This window comes from Aulonocara stuartgranti (assembly GCF_965226115.1).
Source record: "Aulonocara stuartgranti genome assembly, chromosome: 5".
NCBI classification, from domain to species: Eukaryota; Metazoa; Chordata; class Actinopteri; order Cichliformes; family Cichlidae; genus Aulonocara; species Aulonocara stuartgranti.
Genome location: NC_138943.1, coordinates 16,533,925 through 16,556,268, shown reverse-complemented (window position 1 = coordinate 16,556,268; position 22,344 = coordinate 16,533,925). Strand labels below are relative to the sequence as shown.

Here is a 22,344-nt window from a genome sequence, read left to right as displayed (position 1 = left end):
CAGCTCAGTCTCATCTCACTCTCTTTTTCATGATGGGCCGCTTCCTCCTGCGCCGCAGTCCGACTTGAACAGATGGGTAACATCTTGAAAGACGTGCTCCGGCTCTGCCGTGAAAAGGAGGGCCCGGGGTTTCGTTCGCTGTAAGCGGCTGGTGATGAGAAATTATTTCCAGAGATGTCGCCGAGACTGCACACCTCCGTTATTTGGAAACCTTAAGACATTTCAGCGGAAAGTTTTTTTTTCTTTTCGACCTCGGATGGAAGAACTTTTGAGACAAAGCGGTAGCCACGGGGCTGTTTTCTCCCGTGTTTTGGTGAGTTAGACTTAAAATCACTGGATTTTGTTTCACTTCGCTGTTTATGAGTGACTAGTTTAATATGCAGCTGTGTTGGGAATTAGGTTTTGAATGATCTCCCCGCGTGTGTTTTTTTTTCATGGACACGGAGCTGATATATTTCTACTACTAAACTGAACTACATTTGACATTCTTTAGCTTTTTGTATTATTGTTAGGCTTAATTCTACATGACAGTGGTTTGAGGGGGAAAATTACTAAAGTAGAAAGCAATAGTACTACTTAGTGCAAGTCTACAAATCTTCGTTGTATTTTATTAAAGTTTTAAGGTATTTGTACTCAGGGGCGTTTCCATGATTTTCTTTTTAAACAAACAAGAAAAGAGGGTGGTCCCCCAGGATTTCAAAATAAACACCAAATTAAACCACTTGAAAAATGATTGGAAGTTACGTGAGTGTGAATTATTTTGTGGACGCGCATCCTCCCTGAATGGAGATGTGGCTGACCGTCAACAGACCACAGTACCGAAACAACTACAAAGTGACAGAGCTAATAAAAAGTAGTTTGATTACAGTTACAGATATGTTTTTCCACACTGAAAGGTAGTAGGAAAGAGCAATGCCACATACAGTAGGAGAAATAATTATTTGATCCCCTGCTGAATTTGTAAGTTTGCTCCCTTACGAAGAAATGAAAAGTCTAGTCTAGTCAAGTCTTTTCACCGTAGCTTCATTTTAATGGAGAAAGACTGAAGGTCAACCAAAAATCCCCCCAAAATAAACCCCAAAAAAGTGATTTGCATGTTATTCAGTGAAATAAGTATTTGATCCCCAAATAACACATCATTTAGTACTTGTTGAAGAAACCCTTGTTGGCAAACACAGTAAGTGTGTAAGACGTTTCTTGTACTTGGTCACCAGGTTTTCTTCCCACACACACATATCTCAGGAGGGATTTTGGCCCACTCCTCTTTACAGAAACTCTCCAAATCCTTTAGGTTTCCTGGCTGCTGTTTGCCCCCTCAGTGCAGTGAAATCGTCCTGTACCCCAAAGCATAATGTTTCCACCTCCATGCTTTCTCTTCCTCCAGACACAGCAGGTCGACTTGATGCCAAAGAGCTCCATTAAGGTTTCATCTGACCGCAGCACTTTCTCCCAAACCTTCTCTGAATCACTTGGGTGTTCTTGGGCAAACTTCAAATGTACATGTGCCTTCTTGAGCAGGGGGACTTTGTGGGTGTTGCAAGATTTCAGTCCATTACAGTGTAGAGTGTTGCTGATGGTGTTCTCAGCAACTTTGGTCCCTACTGCCATCAGATTATTAACAAGCTCCTCCCATGTAGTTTTGGGCTGATCGAGCACCTTTCTCATGATCATCCTCACATGAGGTAAGATCTTGCATGGCGATCCAGACCGAAAGTTCTCACCTTCTTGTCAAGCTTCTTGCTTGTTGCTGATGTTCTTTTAGCCCTTTCCAGACCAAAGAGCCTTGGACAGCTCTTTGGTCTTGCCTATGGTGATAGTGAGTTTCGAATAAAAGAAGAAACTGATTATCTGGAGACAAGTGAACTTTATACATGTAATGACATTAAGAGTATGTTTAACTGATTGGTTGAGCGATTAATTGTCACGTGGACACACAGCCAATCCATGGAAGTCAGAGTGTGTTGTAGAAGATGACATATTTACCTTACTCAATGAGTTTCATGACTTGATACAATGTGGGGTTTTTCTGGATTTGTGATTGGTATTCTGTCTCTCTCCTTCAACATGAAACTACCATAAAAATTAGATACTGTTCATTTCTTTTCAAGCGAGCAAACTTACAAATTCATCAGTTAATCAATCAAATAATCAGTCAATGAATTGTTTCTCCCACTGTATACTCTTTTATTTATGCTGCTTTATGTTTATATTTCACTGCTTGTAAACTTTTATTCTTCTGAATTTGCAGACTTGAGATTTGCATAAAAAACTGTCCGTTTTTAAGTTATAATGCACTATTAATGGTGCAATGGTGCCAAACAGTCAGAATGCACCTTGACAATATATAACATCATTATGCTCTTTATGTGTTTAACCTAACTGTCCTACTAAGAGTACTACTAAGTACATTCATATTTGGTACCTTAGTACATTAAGCTGAATTAACACTAACTTCATGATTTCAGGTTGCACTCTGATTATACAGAGTCTGTGTTTTTTGTCAGTTAGTGATAAAAATGGAGGAAACCCGGCCCTGAGTGACACAATGTCTTGGGAGGAGTTCATCGAGCTCCGTGACCTCAGGTCGACCAAAGAGCAGATAGAGCTGACGGGGACGCGCGCTCCGTGCTCACCTCCGCGCCTAGAGAGAACCAACGCCCTGAGGATCAGCCCGGGAAGGGTCCCAGACCTACTGAGTCGTGTGGGCATTATCAGAGTCCTGAGCAGCAGCCAGGACCCACAGCTCACAGAGGAGAAAGGAGAGGGCCACGACTTCCAACCCTGTAGCCACGCTCAGCCCACGTGGTGCGACCTGTGTGGAGACTTTATCTGGGGCCTTTACAAGCAGAGCCTGCGGTGTGTCAGTGAGTTGGCTTACATATGCTTTTTGTGCATCTGGGTGTGTGCATGTGTCAGTGCTTTGGTGCATTTGCATGAAATGAGCGTACTGACAGAAAGAGGAAATTTACTAACACAGAGGAAGAGGCAACCACCAGTGTACCTGCAAGCCCAGATTACAGTCATTCCAGCCTGATGGCTTAAACAAGGCTTCATACTAAATAAACATAAATGCTCTCTATGTTAACATTCTGGAAAAAATAAAGAGAATTGTTGCCTGTACAATTTTTATAATTATTCACATCTACCCAGTATCTAACCTGCATACACTTAAGGGTTTGGTTATTGTCTAGGCTGAGGTTCAGCTACACTCATATGTGCATTTGCAAAAGTTTCATTAACTGAAACCCACCTAAATAAAGAGCAGTGGTTTGTACAAAGCATTTAGTGTGGGGAAATAGGGGTCCCTTACTGTAACCTGAACAGGAAACATTGTCACAGTCTTTGCAAAGAGACATAAGCTTTCCAGCTGACTATATGTTTTCACAGCTGCATTCAGCTGATTGGAATTGCTATTTATATTTCTTCAAGTATTTGCAATTTATTTTATATACGTGACTATACGGTCTGGTACTTACATAATGCTTTTCTACACTATTGAAGCACTGCTGCATTCACCCATACACTCGTTTGTATGCATAAGCACTTTTAATCTAAGATTCACACTCCAGTGAATGCAGCCGGGCAATTTAGGGTTCAGTATCTTACCTAAGGATATTCCAACATGCAGACCAGAGGAGGCAGGGAATCAAAACAACATTGTTGTTTTACTAAAAACAGTGAATAACTGCAGGTAAAACTGTAGTAACCTTTACCCTCCAGCAGAGGAGAGGCAATCACACTTACACAACATTATGACTTTCATTTTGCACATTCTCATGTATGGCAACATGAGTCTAAACTCTAGGACTTTCTTCATTTACAGATTGTAAATTCACATGTCACTACCGATGCCGTGCCCTGATTCAACTGGACTGCAGCTGGGAACGAGGCTCCTTGGCTGACCCCACATGTGTCGTGGAGTACACCATAGAAACGGACACAAACGTGGTAAGGAGCTGTGCATTAGGAAGCTGACAGCTGACACGGCGCCCCTTTATTACTTTACTACCACCTTTGTTCTTAATCAGCTGCGTTGCTAGTTGGTTTCACTTGCTTTTTTATGCTAGCGTCAATGTCGCAAACTTTACACCGCATAACATACATCATTTCTTAAGACCTCTGCACTCTGCATGTTATGCAATGCACTGCCTGTTTTGGATTGCATGTTACTGTACTAGATAGGAAAGAAATCAGGAACAATAACAATAAATGCACACAGTTCACACCTCTTTACTAACTGCACACGATCAACTGAAAGTTGCACCACTCTTTCAGATTTAGTTGTATTTACTCTTAGCATTGAAACTCCAGACAGGACAAACATTTCAAATATAACATTGCTCAGGGGAAGTAAAGTCTTTCAAAGGGGAAGCTTGTCTGCAGAGGAACAGAAAATGTTACCTTGAACACTTTTTGTAAAATGTGGCTTAGTTTAGTCAGTCACAAAAGTGAAATGTCAGTTTTTAAAGTACTTAAGCCTGTTGTAAAACCTATGTGCGAATATGAAACATTCAAGAAAAAAAAAACAGAGCACACTACAGCAACAAATTTTCATAAGAATCATTGTCTATTGGGCATAGCATAAAGTACAAATACAGACAGGTATTGTCCAATCTACAGCATTAGTTTTATGTCTTAGTTCAGAAAAAGAAAGCTTTCATAGCAGTAGTAGTAATAGTAGTTCTGTCTGAAGTTTTTTTTTAAATACAAAACTGGTGTTTTTCCTTCCCACTGTCACCATGTTCTTGCTCATAAGGGGGGTCGTTTGATTTTGGGGGTTTCTTTGTATTATTGCAGGGTCTTTACCTTCCATAATAAAGGCCTCGAGGCAACTGTTGTTGTGATTTAGTGCTACATAAATAAAATAAAATTGAATTGAATAGTACTTTATGGATTCCTGTGAAAAAAAGTACAGCCCATGATTCAGTAGCTTGTGGAACCACCTTCAGCAGAAATAACTTGCGCAATTATTTTCTGTATGACTTTATCAGTCTCTCACATACACATGTGGGAGAATTTTGGGTCCACTCTTCTGCGATGTTTCTCACTGTTGAGGTTTGTTAGTTTATGCACAGTTGTCTGAAGATCAGACCACAGCATTTCAGTAGGTTGAAGTCAAGCGTTTGATTGGGCCATCTTGACTCTTTTTCAGCCATTCTGTTTTAGATTTGCTGTTGTGATACGGATGATGGATGGCCTCACGTTTGACTCTAGATTATTTAGGTGTGCATGGTTGACTCAGTGACTGCCCAGGTATTGTGGCTGCTGTACAAGCACAAATCATTACTCCTCCACAACCATGCTTGACAGCTGGTATGAGGTGTTTCTGCTGATATGCGTTGTTCTATTTTCGCCAGGCATGCATTGTGGCCAAACATTTCCACGTTGATCTCATCTGTCCAAAGACCTTTTTTCAAATTGTACTGTCATGAATTTTAGCATTTGACATGCTAACTGAGGCCTGTAGAGTCTGAGGTTGGAATACTTTTTATTTTGCTGAGCATTGCTCTGTCTCTGGGTGGAATTTGCTGGAGAGATTGTAGGATTATGTTAACACACACCTGAATGCTTCAGACCAGCAAACTACCAAAACATCTGCTTTTATAGAGGTCCTCAATCTTGCTGATGATCAGTTATTAAGTTCATTTGATTAGCAACACCTGCCTGCTTTTTATCCTCTTAATTTCTATACCAGCAATAAGAATGTACTTAACTTTTAAAATCTCTGAAAACTTTCCTTCTTACATAAACTGTAAGCTCAGAACAAGCAGCTAAACTATTTTTAGATTTTCCTATCATATAAGTATGAAGTACCAGGAATTAGTTAACGGGTTCAGAGAAAATCTTTTATTCTGTTTTTAATGGGGTTTTTCAAGGCCAGTTAGGCTGCTGTATTCAATAGTAGAAGAAATCCCATCACAATCTTTTTTTTTGTACCATGGTAGTATAATCCATTAAGTGGGAACTTAGTACAGTAGATATCCAGCAGAGCAGGTATCTTTTCATCATGTTAGCTGTTATTATTCACTTTATTAAGCGCCTGTTACTTATCAAAAGAATATAACTACAAACATAAACTTGAGCAAGCCGACACCAAGGCATGGCTAAAAAAACATGTTGGTATTTGAGCTTTTGTGTGCACACTTGCAGTCCTTGTATAATAGCAAAATGACTAGCTGCCAGGAAAATAACAGTCAAATTCAGAGCATTAAAAACCAAAAACAAATCACAGATATCTACTGACATTTTTGCAATACTACCCTCTGCAAACTATCATTCAAATGTTTCACTCTTAGCTCAGTAAGAGTGGGCTGCTCAGGTTAATATTTTGAACTTTTAGTTAATATTTGAATAATAAAGATGACACCGAGTCATACCTGTGCTATAGACATGCACAACCAGTACATAAATGTATGTTTATTGCAGTCATATTGACTGCTTGAGATGCCTGTACACCAGTGTGCCACCACTAACTTCAGATGCACCACAAATATTTTTGTTTTTGAATCAGTCCTGGTCGGCTCAATCTAAGAGCAGTATGGAGGTTTTCTGGGTTTAGCACCGGAAAACTCATTAGTTCACATTAGCAGGTTTCAGTGTATTTCCTTTTAATACATATCTGATCATATTTACCCTCTCCTTATTGATCTCTAAATGCACAAAGATGAAAAGAGATGTTCAAAAATACTTGAATCACTGTGCTGCTTGCTCTTGAATTGAGGTTCTTCTCAGTGTTATTTCCATATAACATGTTAATACCTTATAACATAACATATTGTCTGTGAAAACTATGGATGTTTTAGGTGAACAGAGGCAAGACTTTCATAAGACTTTGTCAGAAATTGTAAAGGCTGGACAAAAAAAACCAAACTAAACAACTGGTGTCCTGCAGTTTGAATGACGGTTATTTTGTAGCAATTTTGTCAACGTGTCTGATTTTAGTTATTTGGTAGCTAGATTTAGCCACAGAATATACAAACTTTTACATAAGTCTTTTCATCTTTAGTCATTTCACAGTAACACCTCCCCTGCTGGTTTGGGAGGTTTTTCCATTGCTGCACACAGGAACTGAAAATCTGGGCTGCAGCTGGAGCAGTTTTTTTTCTCTCTTTTAATTAGTAATCTAACACAGAGCTGCATTTTTCCCTAATTACTTAATGTGTGACCAGAAACTGTTTTGACACTAAAAGCTGATCTTGCTTTTAGTCTAGCTTTACAGATTTTACAATAAGATTAAACAACCCCCCCCAACAAAAAAATTGCATTTGGTCCTGATTCGCTACAGTATGGCACATACGTTATCTGTCTGTATCAACAGCTATACTTTTTCATTCATTTAGGGGTTTTATTTTTTCAGACTGATATGCGTTTTTGAGAGAAAATGTCATTGCAACATTTCAGTGCTCGCTGTAATATATTTAGATTGCTTGTATTTTCTGAACAGCCATCAAAAAAATAAAACATATTATATCTATATTAATTAAAATCAGGGGAGGGGAAGAAAATACCCAGAATAAGCAACTGATGAATAATGTGAAACGCATTTTGGTGAAACTGACTGTGAAACAGTAGTATCATTATTAAAACAGGAACTGCCTTCCAGTCCGTGTCAGCTGGGTAGGCTCCAGCACCCCCGTGACCCTAAGTTGGACGAGTGGTTAAGAAGGTGGATGAAGTGATTTAAGGATCATGCTTTTTCATGTGACTTTTAATGTGCTCATCATGTGGATTGTTTCATAGCTTGTACAACTGTATAGTTTTATGTTAAGGGAGGTTTGGGGTAATTACTTTGGCTTATCTCGACTTGAGTTTAGACAAACTACTGACGGACGAGACAGAAAGTCTGTGTTCGAAATGTGATGGATTTGCAGGAAGTGGATACTCATGACAGAGTCTATTTATGCTTTTAGTGGGGGATGGGTAGTAGAAACAGGAAAGATTCTTATGGTGACTTCTTACATTTCCTTTGTGTTCAGGCACATGTCTTTTAGCTAACTGCTATACTTCCAGCCTTCTTGACATAATTACACCCCAAAAGCTGAAATAATTATTTAGAAGTCACCAACTCATATCTTGGTATAATACAACAAATCGTCAAATTGAGCTACCAAGTTGAAACACGGGTATGTCTCAAGCCCTGTAAGCTTTTATCTATATCAGATGTTATGATGTGTTTCCTAGCAACCAGGCCTAAATGACCCATATTTAGCATTTGTGCACTTACAGTTGTGGTCAGAAGTTTACAGACTCATCGTGGGCATGAATGTGATGGTAGTTTTGGTCTTTTAATGATTTCTTTGAACAATTCTTTTTTCCAGGGTGGAACAATTGGACAGCATTCATCTTTAATTCCTTTAAAAAAACAAGAATTGGGTGCAGAAGTCTGAATTTTGGATTTTCTCTAATCCACATGGGCTCAGAAGTACATATACAACTAAGCCAGTATTTCATTAAATGTTCCTTAGCACCTTAATGCAAAGCTTTTGGTTTCCATCAACAAGCTTCTGGCATGATTCTGTCTGACCACTCTTCTTGGTCGACTTCATTTAATTGGTTGGTTTCCTGGCACAGACGTGTTTTCAAGCAAATTTTCAAAGGGGTTGAGGTCGGTGCTTTAAAAAGGCCATTCCAGAAGCTTAATGCTAGCCTGCTTTTTCCATTGAAAAACAAGCTGTGATGTAGCTTTGGGATTATTGTCCTGCTAGAACAACTAATTCTGCACAAGTTTCAACGGTACAGCTGCTGATTTAATTTAGGTAGTCCTCCTTCTCCATTATTCTATCCACTTTGTGCAATATACCAGTACCACTTGCAGCAAAACAGCCACAGAACATGATGCTACTGCCACCGTGCTTGACCGTTTTTGTTTACTCCTTCAAACATAAGTCTTATTGAGGGCAACATTTCAATCTTTTTCTCATCTGACCATATGACTTTTCTCCAGAATGCATTTGGCTTGTCAGTGTGGGCAACTGCAAATTTCAGTCGAGCTTGAAGGTACCGTATTAGTTTTGGAGCAGGGGCTTCTTTATTGGTAAGCATCTTCTTAGTGTTCAAGCAGTTTCCAGGGCAGGCTTCAGGCTTCCTGGGTTGTTTATGAACATCCAAACTATATTTCCTTTCATCTGAGGGTGAAAGTTTGGTTCTTCTTCCCGATCTTGGTAAAGTGGTGACACTAATTACAGTACAAGTCATTTAGAAATGCTTTCATGAAACCTTCACAACTTATTGAAATCTACAATTTGCCTTCCCAGACTTCTTTATTATTTTGTGTCAAGCAAATCTTTTTCATGTTGGCAAAAAACCCCCAGAATAATTCAAACCCGTTCTCCCAATTCTTGTTTTTTTAAAGTAACTAAAGGTGTATCCCCACCCTGGGGGAAAAAAGGACAGTTCAAAGAAGTCATTAAAAGTCAGTGAAATTCAAAGCCATGATGAGAGTATTTTTCACAAGAACCACCTTTTAATTTTACATTTAATGGGTATATGTCTAATAAGTGTACTAGTACACCTGTTATTTTAGACCTTGTGCAGCTGACATGGTCCCTTAATCGTGAATAAATGTAAACACATTTTGCTGTATACAAACTTGTAATCAGCCCCATATTTATTTTGTATTTATATAAACAAAATCTACCAGAGGTGGTCTTTACTTTTCTCATTGGGAATATCAGTTTGCTGTAGGGCTGTAGCATAATGAATTGCATTGTGGGAGTTGTAGGCTCCAGTGTCATGGGATGGCATTTTTCTAAGAAAGTAAAATAATCAATACAGCACCATTTAAATTTTCTATTGATCAACACTGAATAACGAGACATAAAAACATAATAAAGCTACATAACTGTTAGATACGTTAGGTTGGCATGGTAAATACAGTTTTAATATTTGTATTTAGTGCAAAAGTTAAAAAATGCTAGCAGCGAGCCCCAGCATCACATGACTGGGTCAGCGGTCCGTGGGGACACAGAAGGTCCACCAGCAGCACCCCCACGCTGGGAAAAAAGGGCAGAAAGACGGGTGAAACAGGGCTTTGAGGAGAGGAGAGGGCTTTGGTATTTCCCGTGCTGTCCAATCACTGCCGGCTGAAGCGGTTTGTGTATTTCCAAACTCAGCGGACCTGGGTGGGGCCTCTTCGGGGGAAGGAAGCGGGGCATCTAGGGCGGGGACCTGCACACATCCTGTTTCACACAGAGTTTGTACGGCGGAAACGTGGCTGGTAGGCTGAGTTTGAGGAGAAGATTCGTGAGATCTTGTTGATAGTCGTCGACATTTTTTAGCGGTATTTTGTCCTGCGCGAGATTATTTAATATTATCGTTAAAAGCTAGCACTGTTGCCGGTTAGGACTTTTTGTAAGGCATAGTTCAGTCAGTAAATTCCAATTAAGCTCAATCGAGAGCGATTCGGGGTAACAGCGTAGTAAAGTTAAAGGTTCCCGACTCTCTTATTGGATATATGCCGGTAGTCAGCATGACCACCGCGGCTAGCAGCTCGGATAAAACTCCCTCCTTTGAGATGACCTGGGGCAGCTCCACCAGCAGCGGCTACTGCAGCGACTCGGACTCTGACTCCGAGTTCGAGCAGTACTTCACCGCCCGGACATCTTTCTTCCCCAAAATCCGAAAAGATACTGTCAGTCCCGCAGTTAAGCAGGTGAGAAATTTTACAAGTTTAAAAACACATAGGTTTCATAAAAATCATTAGCTTTAAAATAAAGGGGAAGTGAAACTGTGGGTGTTTCGCAGCAGGACTGTATTCTCGCGTTATTTCCCCATTTCTGCTTATTAGCTGTCAGTGTTGGGTCTGTTATTGAGTTGTGTTTGTGTTCTTTTACTTCTGGGATGAGTTGCTGGGCGTCCTACTTTGTAGATGCTGCTGGGAATGAGTTGTTTTGCTCAAAGGAACCCCAGCAGACTAGATGGTTGGCAAGCCTGCAAGGCTCAAGGGTGGAGTTCCTCTAGTTCTAAGTAAACAGGTTAAAGACTTGTGTGAACTTTTTAAAATGCAAATGAGCACTCGTTACGTCTAGATTACACACACATACCGGTATATATGTGTCTTGTTGTAACAAGCACAGACCCACAGATGAACCTGTGACGCACTCAAGTTTCCAGCCAAACACCCACCATTCATTGACTCTCAGGTTGTTCACATTAATTTCTCAGTCACACATGAGTCATGGAGTGTTTTGGATTTCTTCATTTTCTTATCTTTTAGTCATACGCACACCCACATGGGTATCGGGTTTCTTTCCTGTGAGATGTGGGTACAGTTTACTGTAGAAATATTTGACTCTCCCTTTGCCAGCCGGCAGAGGCACAGTTGTGCATAATTTTCTCCCACCACTTATTGACTTTATTGATTTGTTTAACAGCAGCATATTAACTCTACGGCCCATGGATCTCCCTAGACATTTGCAGCTATGGATCTTTCTGGATGTCTAATTAACAATCTTTCTTAGGCAGTGTGTGGTTCAGCAGATAATTAAGCAAAAGGTAGCCTATAAGAATTCGCATTTGTTTTTTAATCTCACATTTACTGGCAGTCCTGCATCTACAATATTGGCTACTACTCCTGAGAAAACCCCTACCATGAATAATTATAGTGTAAATTGGAAGACACAAGAAAACCTGATTTTTAATCTGGCAGCCCTGCATCTGCTGGGGGGGCAAATGTGCATGACTGAAACATGACTGGGAGTTTGCGGTTGCTGAGGCAGCTGACTTCACAGGATGTGCCTGCAAAACAGAGGAGGGCATTGTCTCTCCCGCTTGTGAGAGCCTGTGAGGGGTGGCTATTTTTACATGAACACCAAGTTGAGGAATGCAGCGCAGAGCCGTTGGCCACAGTCATCATTGCAAACAGCTGCAAGTTGCAAACCCCCTCCCTTTTCCTCCCTCTTCCTCCTCCCTCCCTTCTCCCATCAGCCCTCCTACATGGAGGCATCAGAGCCGCTGAACTGGATTGGACAGAGCTGACATCATTGTGTTCGCCTCTTTTGCTGCGTTGTCCGGAAGTTGAAAGTCTGATGCAACTGGTGTTCGCTGTTAGAAATGCCGAACATCAGTTAAAACCAGCTTTTACTCTCGTGTTTCAGCAGTATTGCTGAAGAAAAAAAACACGGAAGACTTGTTTAAATCAAATTTGACTGACATTACAACTTTTTTTCCCTCCCTTGTTAAAACACCCTAAAAATGAACACTGGGCTTTTTCAACACTAATGCAGGGTTTTTCCTGCATATAATTTTTTTTTCCACGTTGACCAAAAAGATTTTGGCCAACCACCAAAGGGAAACCAACAGAACTGTGATTTTTAAACCAGTTGTTTTTAAATGGGGTTTAATTCACTTGAGCTTAAGATGCGTTTTAATTATCAAATGTCCAGAAAAAAATAAAAAGGCAGAAAATGTCTTAGATTTTTCTTGAGTAAGTGGCCACGGGGACATGGTCTTGTGTAGTCACCCTCTCAAAGGCTCATTTTGAGCGGGAAAATCCCTGTAATGCTGTAAGACACAATCATATAAAGGGCCTTTCCTCTGCTAATCAGTGTTTTGTCCTGCTCTCTGGCTTGTCCCTGCTTTTTTTTGAGGTGAGCACTGACACCTGGTGGTTAAAGACTGTAACTCTTCTGTTCCTTCCAGGATGAACAGATTGAATTGAGTAAGCAGGAGCTGACAGTGGTGGACATTCAGCAGAAAGTGAAGGAGTACAATGCTCAGATCAACAGCAATCTGTTCATGAACATGGTGAGCTGTGATTCTTCACAACAAATCCCTGCTTTTCCCTCCAAAGCATTTTTATCTTTTAGTTTAATATTTGTTTTTTTCCCTTTAACAGAACAAGGATGGGTCCTACACCGGCTTCATAAAGGTGCAGTTCAAGCTGGCCCGACCCGTGTCTGTTCCCACCCCAAAGAAAGGAGGCAACGACACAGGCGGGAGGCGGGCCAGCGGAGTGAAGCGGCGCACCTCTTTCTACCTGCCGAAGGACGCGTCCAAGCATTTGCACATAAGTTCTCGAACTTCGGCTCGTGAGGTCATCGAGGCTTTGTTGAAGAAGTTCACCGTTGTGGACAATCCCGCCAAGTTTGCTCTATTTGAGCGCAGCGAGCGTCATGACCAAGGTATTCTGCTTTAACATTAAATCGTGATTTCGTTTCTTTTTTTATTTAATGTGTTTGGTGATCGCTAAATGGTTTCTTTCTCCTCCAGTTTATATCCGTAAGCTGTCTGATACCGAGCGTCCCCTTCGTCTGCGTCTGTGCGCTGGACCGAATGAGAAAGTCCTCAGTTTTGTGCTGAAAGAGAACGAAACTGGCGAAGTCAATGTGAGTAAAACATAAACAGCTCTACATCCAACACGTATGGATCGTTCACCTTCAGATATACCAATTTAACTTCTCTCTCGCTCTCGGTTGCAGTGGCATGCCTTCTCCATGCCCGAGTTAAAGAACTTCCTGCGGATTCTGCAGCGTGAAGAGGAGGAACATATCAAGCAGATCGTGCAGCGCTACGCGTTGGCTCGCACTAAAATGCAGGAGGCTCTGGCTGGCTCAACGCCCGGCTGAGATGCCTACGCTCAGAGGGGCTTTAGCGTGCACCTTTCGGCTGGACGATCGCCAGAAGTTGACCGGCCATCGATGCATTCAAAGATCCCAGAGAATCCAACTCCAAACGCCTCTTGGTGAACGAGAGTGTGAGACAGGGCGCGAGACTATGAGAGAGAGAGAGCGCTAGCGCGAATGTGCATGTGAGATGATGTGAGAGATGAGACGTGCCTTACACCTGGAGAGTCTGATGTGCCTGAGAGAATGAGTTGAGAGAATTGACGACTGGCAGATGAGACAGTAATGTCTTTAGCTTTTGGTTACTGTAGGATTATCCTGCACCTCAGCTGTGTTATTTTTCCAGAAAACCAAAATTGGTAATATTTCAAATAATGCATTTAATCCCCTTTGCCTTCACTCAACAACCCACCATAATAATGATGCTTCTCACCCTCGGGTTAAACACATACTTGCTGCAAGGTATTTGGATTTTCACTTGACCTAAGCTCCGAGTCTGCCATGTCCTCTCTTACACCCCTGATGGGTGCAACTCTGAATTTCACTGACAATTTGTGAGTGTGACTGATGTATGGACATTTGTATGGAACTATGAATGTCTGCGAAAACAGTGCCCAAGTCACCCTGGTTGACTGGAACCTTGAATGAATATTTCTTTGGATGTGTTTAACTGGAAGTTTCCTGTCATTCCTTTATATCTTTGTTTTGTTCTGTCCTTTAAAACAAAATGTTTGTCTTCTGTCACTCTGTTCACTTTCACTGTATGGAAGTCTATGCACAAATTTACTTGTTGTAGCAATCTTAAGAATGTCGTGACTAATGTGCACTGCGTTTAGTAAAGAATTACCAAAAAATCTATTACGTTTTTGTATTTTTTTTCTTTTTTTTACAGGTGCAGTGCTGTGAAAAAGCATTTGCCCCCTCTCAAATTTTCATTATTTATTAATTTTTTTTTATTGCGTATTTGTCACATTTAATGTTTTAGATCATAAGCTCATTTCAATATTAGACAAAGGCTTATCCAGGGCTGGGTTGTGGGGCCAGCAGCAAACCGAGAGCCAACTCACCCAGGAGCAATCCAAGACAGATACCCGAACCACCTTAACACTTTTCAATACAAAATGCCCCCACCCTTTTTTTAATGATGACTATATTTATTAAGGCCAAAACAAAACAACACAAACAGCTATCGAAACCAATCTGGTCCTATGTGGGGAAAAAGTAATTGCTACCTAAGCTGGTTGTGTCACCCATGGCAGCAAAAACGGCAGTGAACTGTTTGCGATAAAAGGCATTGAGGAATTTGGCCCGATCTTTGCAGTATTGTTTTGGGACACATTGGAGTGTTTTCAAGCGTGAATGGTCTGTTTAAGGTCACACCAAAGCATCTCATCTGTCCTCTGAAAAGTCTTGGGAATCTATAGGATCTTTTTTTGTTCGCTCGTGGCATAGATATGCTCTTGGGACTAATTTTGATACACTGGCCACTCCTGGGAAGGTTAACCACTGTCCCAAAGCTTTAAAATGGCTTTATAACCCTTTCCTGACTGATAGACGTCAATGATTATTTTGTTGCTGTTCTGGACAGATCTTTAAACTGCTTCCCTTTGTTAAACAAGTCTTATTTAAGTTATGTTTTGATTCGACAGGTCTGAAAGTAATCAGGGTTAGGTCAGGGTTTTTTTGTTTTTTTTTTTAACGAAATGGGGGTAAATACTTTCTCACAGTACAGTGTGCATACTATACATTTTTAAATTCAGATATAGGTATGAACACCCACTTTAAACATAAAAAAGATTCATTTAACGCACCTTTGAATAAATTCTTTAGTTAAATATTGGTGACGTTTTTTCTTTAATAGTCGGTCAGATCAGCTGATCTCCATCGTCGGTCGGACAGCAACGGCCAGCGCTAGCTAAACATAGCTAGTAGTAAAAGTTATGACAGGACATGTCAGGTTTAGTGTACCATAAGGTAAGATGTTTGTCAGAATCCCGTGTATAAAGCAGCAGTGTGTTTGCAGACTCGTCTATTGTTTAACCTGCGTCTGTAGTCGGAAGCTAACAGTCTGTTAGCTTACCTCACCTAACTGTGCAGGTACCGTTAGCCGGTAGTCATTAGCCACATGTAGGTCACCACACATCAAACGGGCGCCGTTGCAAAATATTAGACGATGTACAATATATTGTGAAGCCGTGGGTGTGTTTTTAAGTAACTTGTAAGGTGTCAAGCGTTTTGAGTGACACTTAATGCGTTTAGGTTCGGCTTTTTTGTGGCCCGTTGGTTAGCTTACGGTGAAGCTACCGTAGTGTAACGTAACGATATAAAACAGACGGAACTTTTTTTTTATAGAAGTGAAGAAGCCCCTTGAAATATCTCATACCTAGTAAGTCTAGTTGCCTTGTCTTTCAAGCTCTCAAGATTATACTTAGATGTTTCTGAGTTTAGCTTGGCCATTTTCTGCCAACAGAGTCCTCTGTGCACCAAAATAGAGCCAGCAGTCAGTAAGCAAACAACGTCTTAACAGCTGGCAGCTGAGTAAACAGTTCACTCGGACACCAGACAGTGAAATTTACTTATTTATGTACTTTCACTTTTCAGGTTCTGACCTTGGTAAGCAATTGAGCATCTGGCTACCAACCAGACTGAACGCTCTAATCTGAGACTAACTATGCCTTATCTCTGAGAATGGGAGGAAGTGGATCCAAAGCCAAAGGTGTCTGGCCTTTCTCAGGCAGCGGAGGCGAGTCAGGAAATGATGGGAACGAGCAGTCTCTGGCCCGGCTGAAAGGCTCTAAGAATGCAACACCATTTGTTTTTACAAGGAGAAGGTAAATAAATAATACAGTGGATATGCTGTTGAAAGGACGTTTTCTATCCCACCCTTGAGTTTGAAAATAATCCATGCACACAATACTAACACATACATTTGCTATGCAAATTACACTCGCCCTGAGACAAAATGCAAGCCTAGTTAGCAGTTCCAAAATATTATTTAAATTACAAAAACAGCTCTTGAGGAATACTGCCAAAATGGCATTTTGCTTTTGTCCTAAGTTCTTAATAAGCAAATTGCATGCCAAATATTAAAGGTCATCTTTAATTAATTTTTTGTTTTGATTTTGTTGACATGTCTTAAACTGTCATATCCCACTAAGTCATTTCTTATCCTGATAACAATATAAATCAATATAGTGCATTTATTGTAAATTCTGTGAAAGGTTTATATAATCACCACGCGGAATCACCCGCTCCAAACACTGAGTTAAACTGGCGCCGATTTCTTTTGTACATTTAACTTAAATAATCAAAAGTGAAATAATTATGGGCCTTGTGTGGAGTTACCCATAGTGACACATACTAGATGACCCTACGCATTCCCCATGACTCAAGTGCTTCCCCAAAGCCTCTGACTATCATTACTGCTCCTGTATGGTTGTATCCTGTTTAGAGATGGACCGATCCGATATTACGTATCGGTATCGGTCCGATACTGACCTAAATTACTGGATCGGATATCGGAGAAAAATAAAAAATGTAATCCGATCCATTAAATATCACGAAAGCACCTCACAAAACTTGCAACGCGCCGTAACTCACCTCAGAACGTTAGCACGTCGGAGCAGTATGCATCACGTGATAGAGCAGCTGTGGCATGCGGGACCTGTCGGTGGTCTGGATAGCATTTGGAGCTTCGCTAGCAACCCGGCATTTCATCTCCGACAAAGTTATCCCCGAGAGAAGTAAAGCAAGTGTGTAAGTCCATCTCTGAATGTTTGTAAAGCATTCCTGCGTTAAGCTTAACAAGCGACTGCCTCTCCTGCTGCTACTTCAATCATGAAACTGCTTAATGATCAGCTGATCGGCTTTTCTGTCGCGAGTCCGTCTCTCTGGTTTGTTTTTGGCCCACTTTGCACCAGAAAGAGGAAACCAGCGGCTGAACAACAGCAGAACGTTTAAGCTTGATAAGCTGTTGTTAGAATTTATTTAATATTACTTTCTACTCGAGGATCTTTTTCTACGTAGCTGACGCTGGTAACTGTGCAGGGGCGGATCTAGCAAAGTTTAGCCAGGGGGCCGATAGGGCATGAACAGGGAAAAGGGGGCACAAAGACATACTTTTCTTTCTTATTCTCATTTAAAATGTCGAGCTTTTAATAAATAATTATCCAAATCTTACACCCAAAGTTTTAATCTGATGTAAAAGGAATAGAAGTCAATTACTGTATATAGTAACTATTAAGTCTAATATATATACCCTAGTAAGCTATAGTACTTTTTCCTTTGGGAAGGTACCATCTGTGCAGTCTGCAATTTTGTTGAAGAAAGATGTTGAATCTATTTAATATTTCTTGAAAAATAATTGATTTCTGTGCATTTTTTTTCACACTGCATCAAATTAAGGTTGATTACGTCGATTAAGCATCATGAGGTGGAGCGTGAGGGGTGGTTCCCTATTTTTTATTTATTTATTTTTGTTGTTGCTGGGAGTTGGAACCCTATTAGTTAGGTTGCTTAATATTTACGCTAAGTACTCTTTAAAATACCAGAATAGGGAGGATGGTGTAGGTTTAAGTTTATTAGATTGATCAGTATTGCTGAACTATGAAAAATTTTTTTTTGCATACAGGTATAACAGAATAGCTTTAGTGTAGTTGTTGTTTTAAACTTGAGTATGAACTTATACAAAATGCAGCAAGATATTTAAAAAACAGTTTTGTTGATTAAAAAACACTATATCGGATTCATATCTGTATCGGCAGATATCCAAATTTATGATATCGGTATCGGTATCGGACATAAAAAAGTGGTATCGTGCCATCTCTAATCCTGTTGTCAGGATAATAGCCTGTCTGAAAATATCGACTGCAGATTGTTCAGTTTTGGATGAAGTGCAATGTTAAGCTCATACACCGATGTGTTGTTCGAATTGTTCACATATCTGTTGTTGCAGCATAATATGTTACGTCGTGGATTTCCTCCAATACTTTGGCTCGACACTTGTAATATAAATGAGATAAACAGACTTGTGCTAAGTGCTTTTGGTTGGGGATTGTATACCTTAAGTCGAGTGTTTTGACCAATGCACAAAATCTATTTCTAGATATAAGTTGAAATGACTGCCATTATCTTTGTGAGTCTTTATTATGTGGTGTACCACAGGCAAGAACTTGTTCCAACATTTCAGTCTGAGGTTTATTAACACTTGATGGCTCTCTTTAGTTTCCCATTTGTAAATTCTCTTTGTGCTGTGTAGAAAAGTTTTGTTGTGTGTTGCCTGTGGTGGGCACCGGTGGTCCACATCAGACTTTTCATTACCAAACCATGTCCATTTTACAGATTTAACCCCCACATTTAGGAATGAGCTCTGCAATTTGTTTTGGCTGGTCCTTCTGGGATGTCATGGTGACTATTGCAAACCATCATTTAAGGCAGCGAAAAAATTCTGTAGTAAAAGCAATAAACAATAGTGTATAATATGAAAATGATAAACGTTTTAATATTGTCATCTCACATATTTCATTGTATCACAGAGCCCTAAATCAAAGAATAGTAATTATGCACTGCAATATTTGCAGCTCTGTTACCGAAACCTATTTAGCATAACACAACAGTGCCATGACAAAGAGGAAGGGACATAACTGAGTCATGTGCTAACACTAGGGGTGTGTTTTCCGATCTATTTTGATTAGATCGAGTGTGTCATTTTAACTGCAACCCTTTTACCCGTATTAGCAAAGTAGAAAAAAAATAATTTGAAAGCTTCCTTTCATTCTTTTATTTATATACAGTGGTCTGAAAAAGTGTTTGTCCACTTCCTGATTTTCTATTTTGTGTGTTTGACACACCTAAAACTTTCAGATCATCAAGCAAATGTAAATATTAGACAAAAATAACACAAGTAAGCACAAAATGCACTTTCTAAATAAAGTTTTAATTATTAAGGGGGGAAAAATCCAAACCTGCATGGGCCTGTGTGAAAAAGTGATTACTCCCTAAATCTAATCACTTGTTGGGCCACCCTTAGCAGCAACAGACTGCAATCAAGCATTTGTGATGCCTGGCAAAAAGTCTTTTACAGCGCAGTGGAGAAATTATGGCCCACTCATCTTTGCAGAAATCACCCACATTGGAGGGTTTTCAAGCATGAACCACCTTTTTATGGTCATACCACAGCATCTCAATCGGATTCAGGTCACACCACTTCAAATCACTCAAACTATATTTACTTGCATGGAGTTAGCATGCATATAACAGAAACACGTTACAAACCTAAAAAAATATTAAACCACATTTCTGTGGTTCTTGTCACATTCATTCAAGTTACCATATTCTTTTTATATCATCTAATCCTAGATGATTTTCTTTGCTCACAAGGGTTTAATCTATTGACTTTGTAATAGTTTGAATAACTGTATGAGAGGTTTATTTGAGAGGAAGATTTGAAAATAAATACTAAAATGACTTTAAACTGAAAAGTTGGGCAAAGCAGATTCTGAAAGTTGCTTAAATTAATATAAGTTGGGTCTTATATGAAGTTGAATGAATAGTCACTATCTTTAATAAATTCTTGAGTGTTAAATTAAATTATTTTTTTGTACTTGATGACAAAGTACACAGCAACTAAAATAGCTCAAAAAGTGGATCTTTGATGCCTGGGCAGATCTGATCAGCTGATGGTTTACTATTTGTTATTTTTAAATACATACCAGAAAACTATAAAATAAAGGATGATATTAAAAAAGAAATTACATTTTTATATAATTTTTAAAGCCTGTTTTGTCCTCCATTTGTAGAATGACCCTTATCTACTCACCCATTCAAATGCCTAGTACTACCTAGTAGCATATTTTTTTTGTGCCAGAGTGGCATTTGTGCATTTACAGTTTTATAGGCCACACTTTACTTTATTACTGAAATATTGTCCCACTTTAAACTGTCCACACTAAGGTTTCTAGATTATTCTTGATTTCAAAGCCAATAATTTTATTCCTAGTGGGGTTAAGCATTAATGTCAAAATAATCCAGTAAATAATTTTTGTCACATTTAAAAACCCAGACAAACCAAAAAGGCACATTAATAAATACATGAGGCTCAAACGTTGGAGGGGAGTGAGAAATTTGGGTGGGAGGGGGGTTTGTTGTTGTTGTTGTTGTTGTTGTTGTTGTTGTTGTTGTTTTTTTTGTTTTTTTAAACTTGACAACCGTTTTAGATGCGACTATCAGCAAGCAAGTAACGCCTACACCTCCTCTATGTTAATCCTGACACAATTGTCCACCTTCTGTGTTGGCAGTTCTTTGTATTATGATGAGGACGGTGACCTCGCCCATGAATTCTACGAGGAGACGGTCGTGACAAAAAATGGCAGAAAGAAGTCCAAGTTGAAGAGGATCCAGAAAAATCTAATTCCACAGGTGAGCTAGGAACACGCTTTTGCAGTGGCAGGGCGATATAGGGTCAGTGCCATCACTCCTCCTCCTTTTTCTTTTTCCTTTTTCCAGGGAATTGTGAAGCTCGACCACCCGTGTATTCATGTCGATTTCCCCATCGTCCTCTGTGAGGTGTGACACGTTGCACAGTGACCGGTCTACAATGACGTGCAGCCACAGATCCTCTTTGCTGAGCATCATTCAAGTCTCGAGAGCTGCAGTCAAGAACTGCCGAATGGGGCTTGCAGAGGAAAAAGGAAAATTCAAACTGTCACATGAAAAATGATATATTGAATTAAATGTTATACATTTGAATTCAACAAGTCTTTATTTTGACATTCACAAAAATAGTGATGGTACAAGTTGTGTTTCCACTACCCAGCTGATATGTATGCAGACTTGGAGAATACTTCGGATGAATTCGTGTTTCTCCTGTTGAGTTTTTTTTTGTTTGTTTTTTTTAATTTTGCAGGGCAAAACATCTGTGACGTGAAAAGGGTTTAATGGTTCATGCCTTCTGTGAGATGTAGACTCTGTATGTGTCTTTGTACATGTGCTAGTTTTGGGTTCATGTGTGAACTACAAATGCAAGATGTATTTGCAGGGTGGGAATGATGAGGGATTGTGGAATTTGTATATATTTATGTTCTGTATTGTCACGTCTGAGTTAGTCTCAGTTATTGGCGCTCAGACCTGCACTAGTGAACATAATGTACTGTAAATAACATCAGATTTCTTAGTTGAAAATACTTGAATAAATGGTTTATTGAGCAAAATCACTCAAATCTTCTTTTTTTTGTGTTATTTTTCATATTGGCTGAAGCTTTCTGGTGCAGTTCATCTTGTTTATTGTTACTGCACTGGGATGTTTGACCTTACAGTGCAGAATAAAAAGTTAGACACCGGAAGACCGTGTTCTCATTTATCATATTAGGAAGTGAAGTTCTTCCCCTTACATCTGAGTTTAGGTCCTGGATTTACACTAGTGTGCAAAAAGTCTTTAGTCACCCTTCCTTTCTTTGTATTTTGCTGGGAAAATGGGAAATCGGTGCAGTGATTTATTGAAATTTGCAGACGTAGATGGAAACACAACATACGAGGTCAAAAACAGTTTTTCCACAGTTTTAACAAGCTTGAAAATCAAGATTTGTTACAACTACTTTTATTTTTCCACACGGCCTAAACTTTTGCATTCAAGCTTTATTCTTCAGGAATAGTTCTCCGGGTTTATTGAAGGACTTTCAGAGTTTTGGTTTTTGGCTCCCTTTTGTTCTCTGTTGATATGATCCCACACTGCTTCATTAATGTTGAGGTCTAATCCATGGTTGAGACTTCCACTGTATGTTTTACT

At 39.7% G+C, this 22,344-nt stretch overlaps 2 protein-coding genes across 5 annotated transcripts; both read left to right on the top strand.

The window, feature by feature from the left end:
• The first annotated feature begins 11 nt into the window (after positions 1-11).
• On the top strand, positions 12-14,420 carry LOC309707062 (ras association domain-containing protein 1-like). 4 transcript variants are annotated; one of them, XM_082534158.1, is made up of 7 exons: positions 12-313; positions 2,509-2,864; positions 3,824-3,948; positions 12,640-12,744; positions 12,836-13,121; positions 13,210-13,325; positions 13,419-14,420. In XM_082534158.1, exons 2-7 carry the CDS (start codon positions 2,546-2,548, stop codon positions 13,563-13,565), a joined length of 1,098 nt encoding a protein of 365 aa, XP_082390284.1. In that variant the 5' UTR covers positions 12-313; positions 2,509-2,545; the 3' UTR covers positions 13,566-14,420. The 4 variants fall into 4 exon arrangements, with proteins under 4 accessions (XP_082390284.1, XP_082390282.1, XP_082390283.1 ...); XM_082534156.1 differs by having other exon boundaries at positions 2,505-2,864; XM_082534157.1 differs by having other exon boundaries at positions 2,466-2,864.
• Positions 14,421-14,529: 109 nt separating this feature from the next.
• Positions 14,530-21,772, top strand: tusc2a (tumor suppressor 2, mitochondrial calcium regulator a). Its single transcript, XM_082534168.1, has 4 exons — positions 14,530-15,536; positions 16,164-16,393; positions 20,858-20,978; positions 21,066-21,772. Exons 2-4 carry the CDS (start codon positions 16,251-16,253, stop codon positions 21,129-21,131), a joined length of 330 nt encoding a protein of 109 aa, XP_082390294.1. The 5' UTR covers positions 14,530-15,536; positions 16,164-16,250; the 3' UTR covers positions 21,132-21,772.
• The last annotated feature ends 572 nt before the right edge of the window (positions 21,773-22,344 follow it).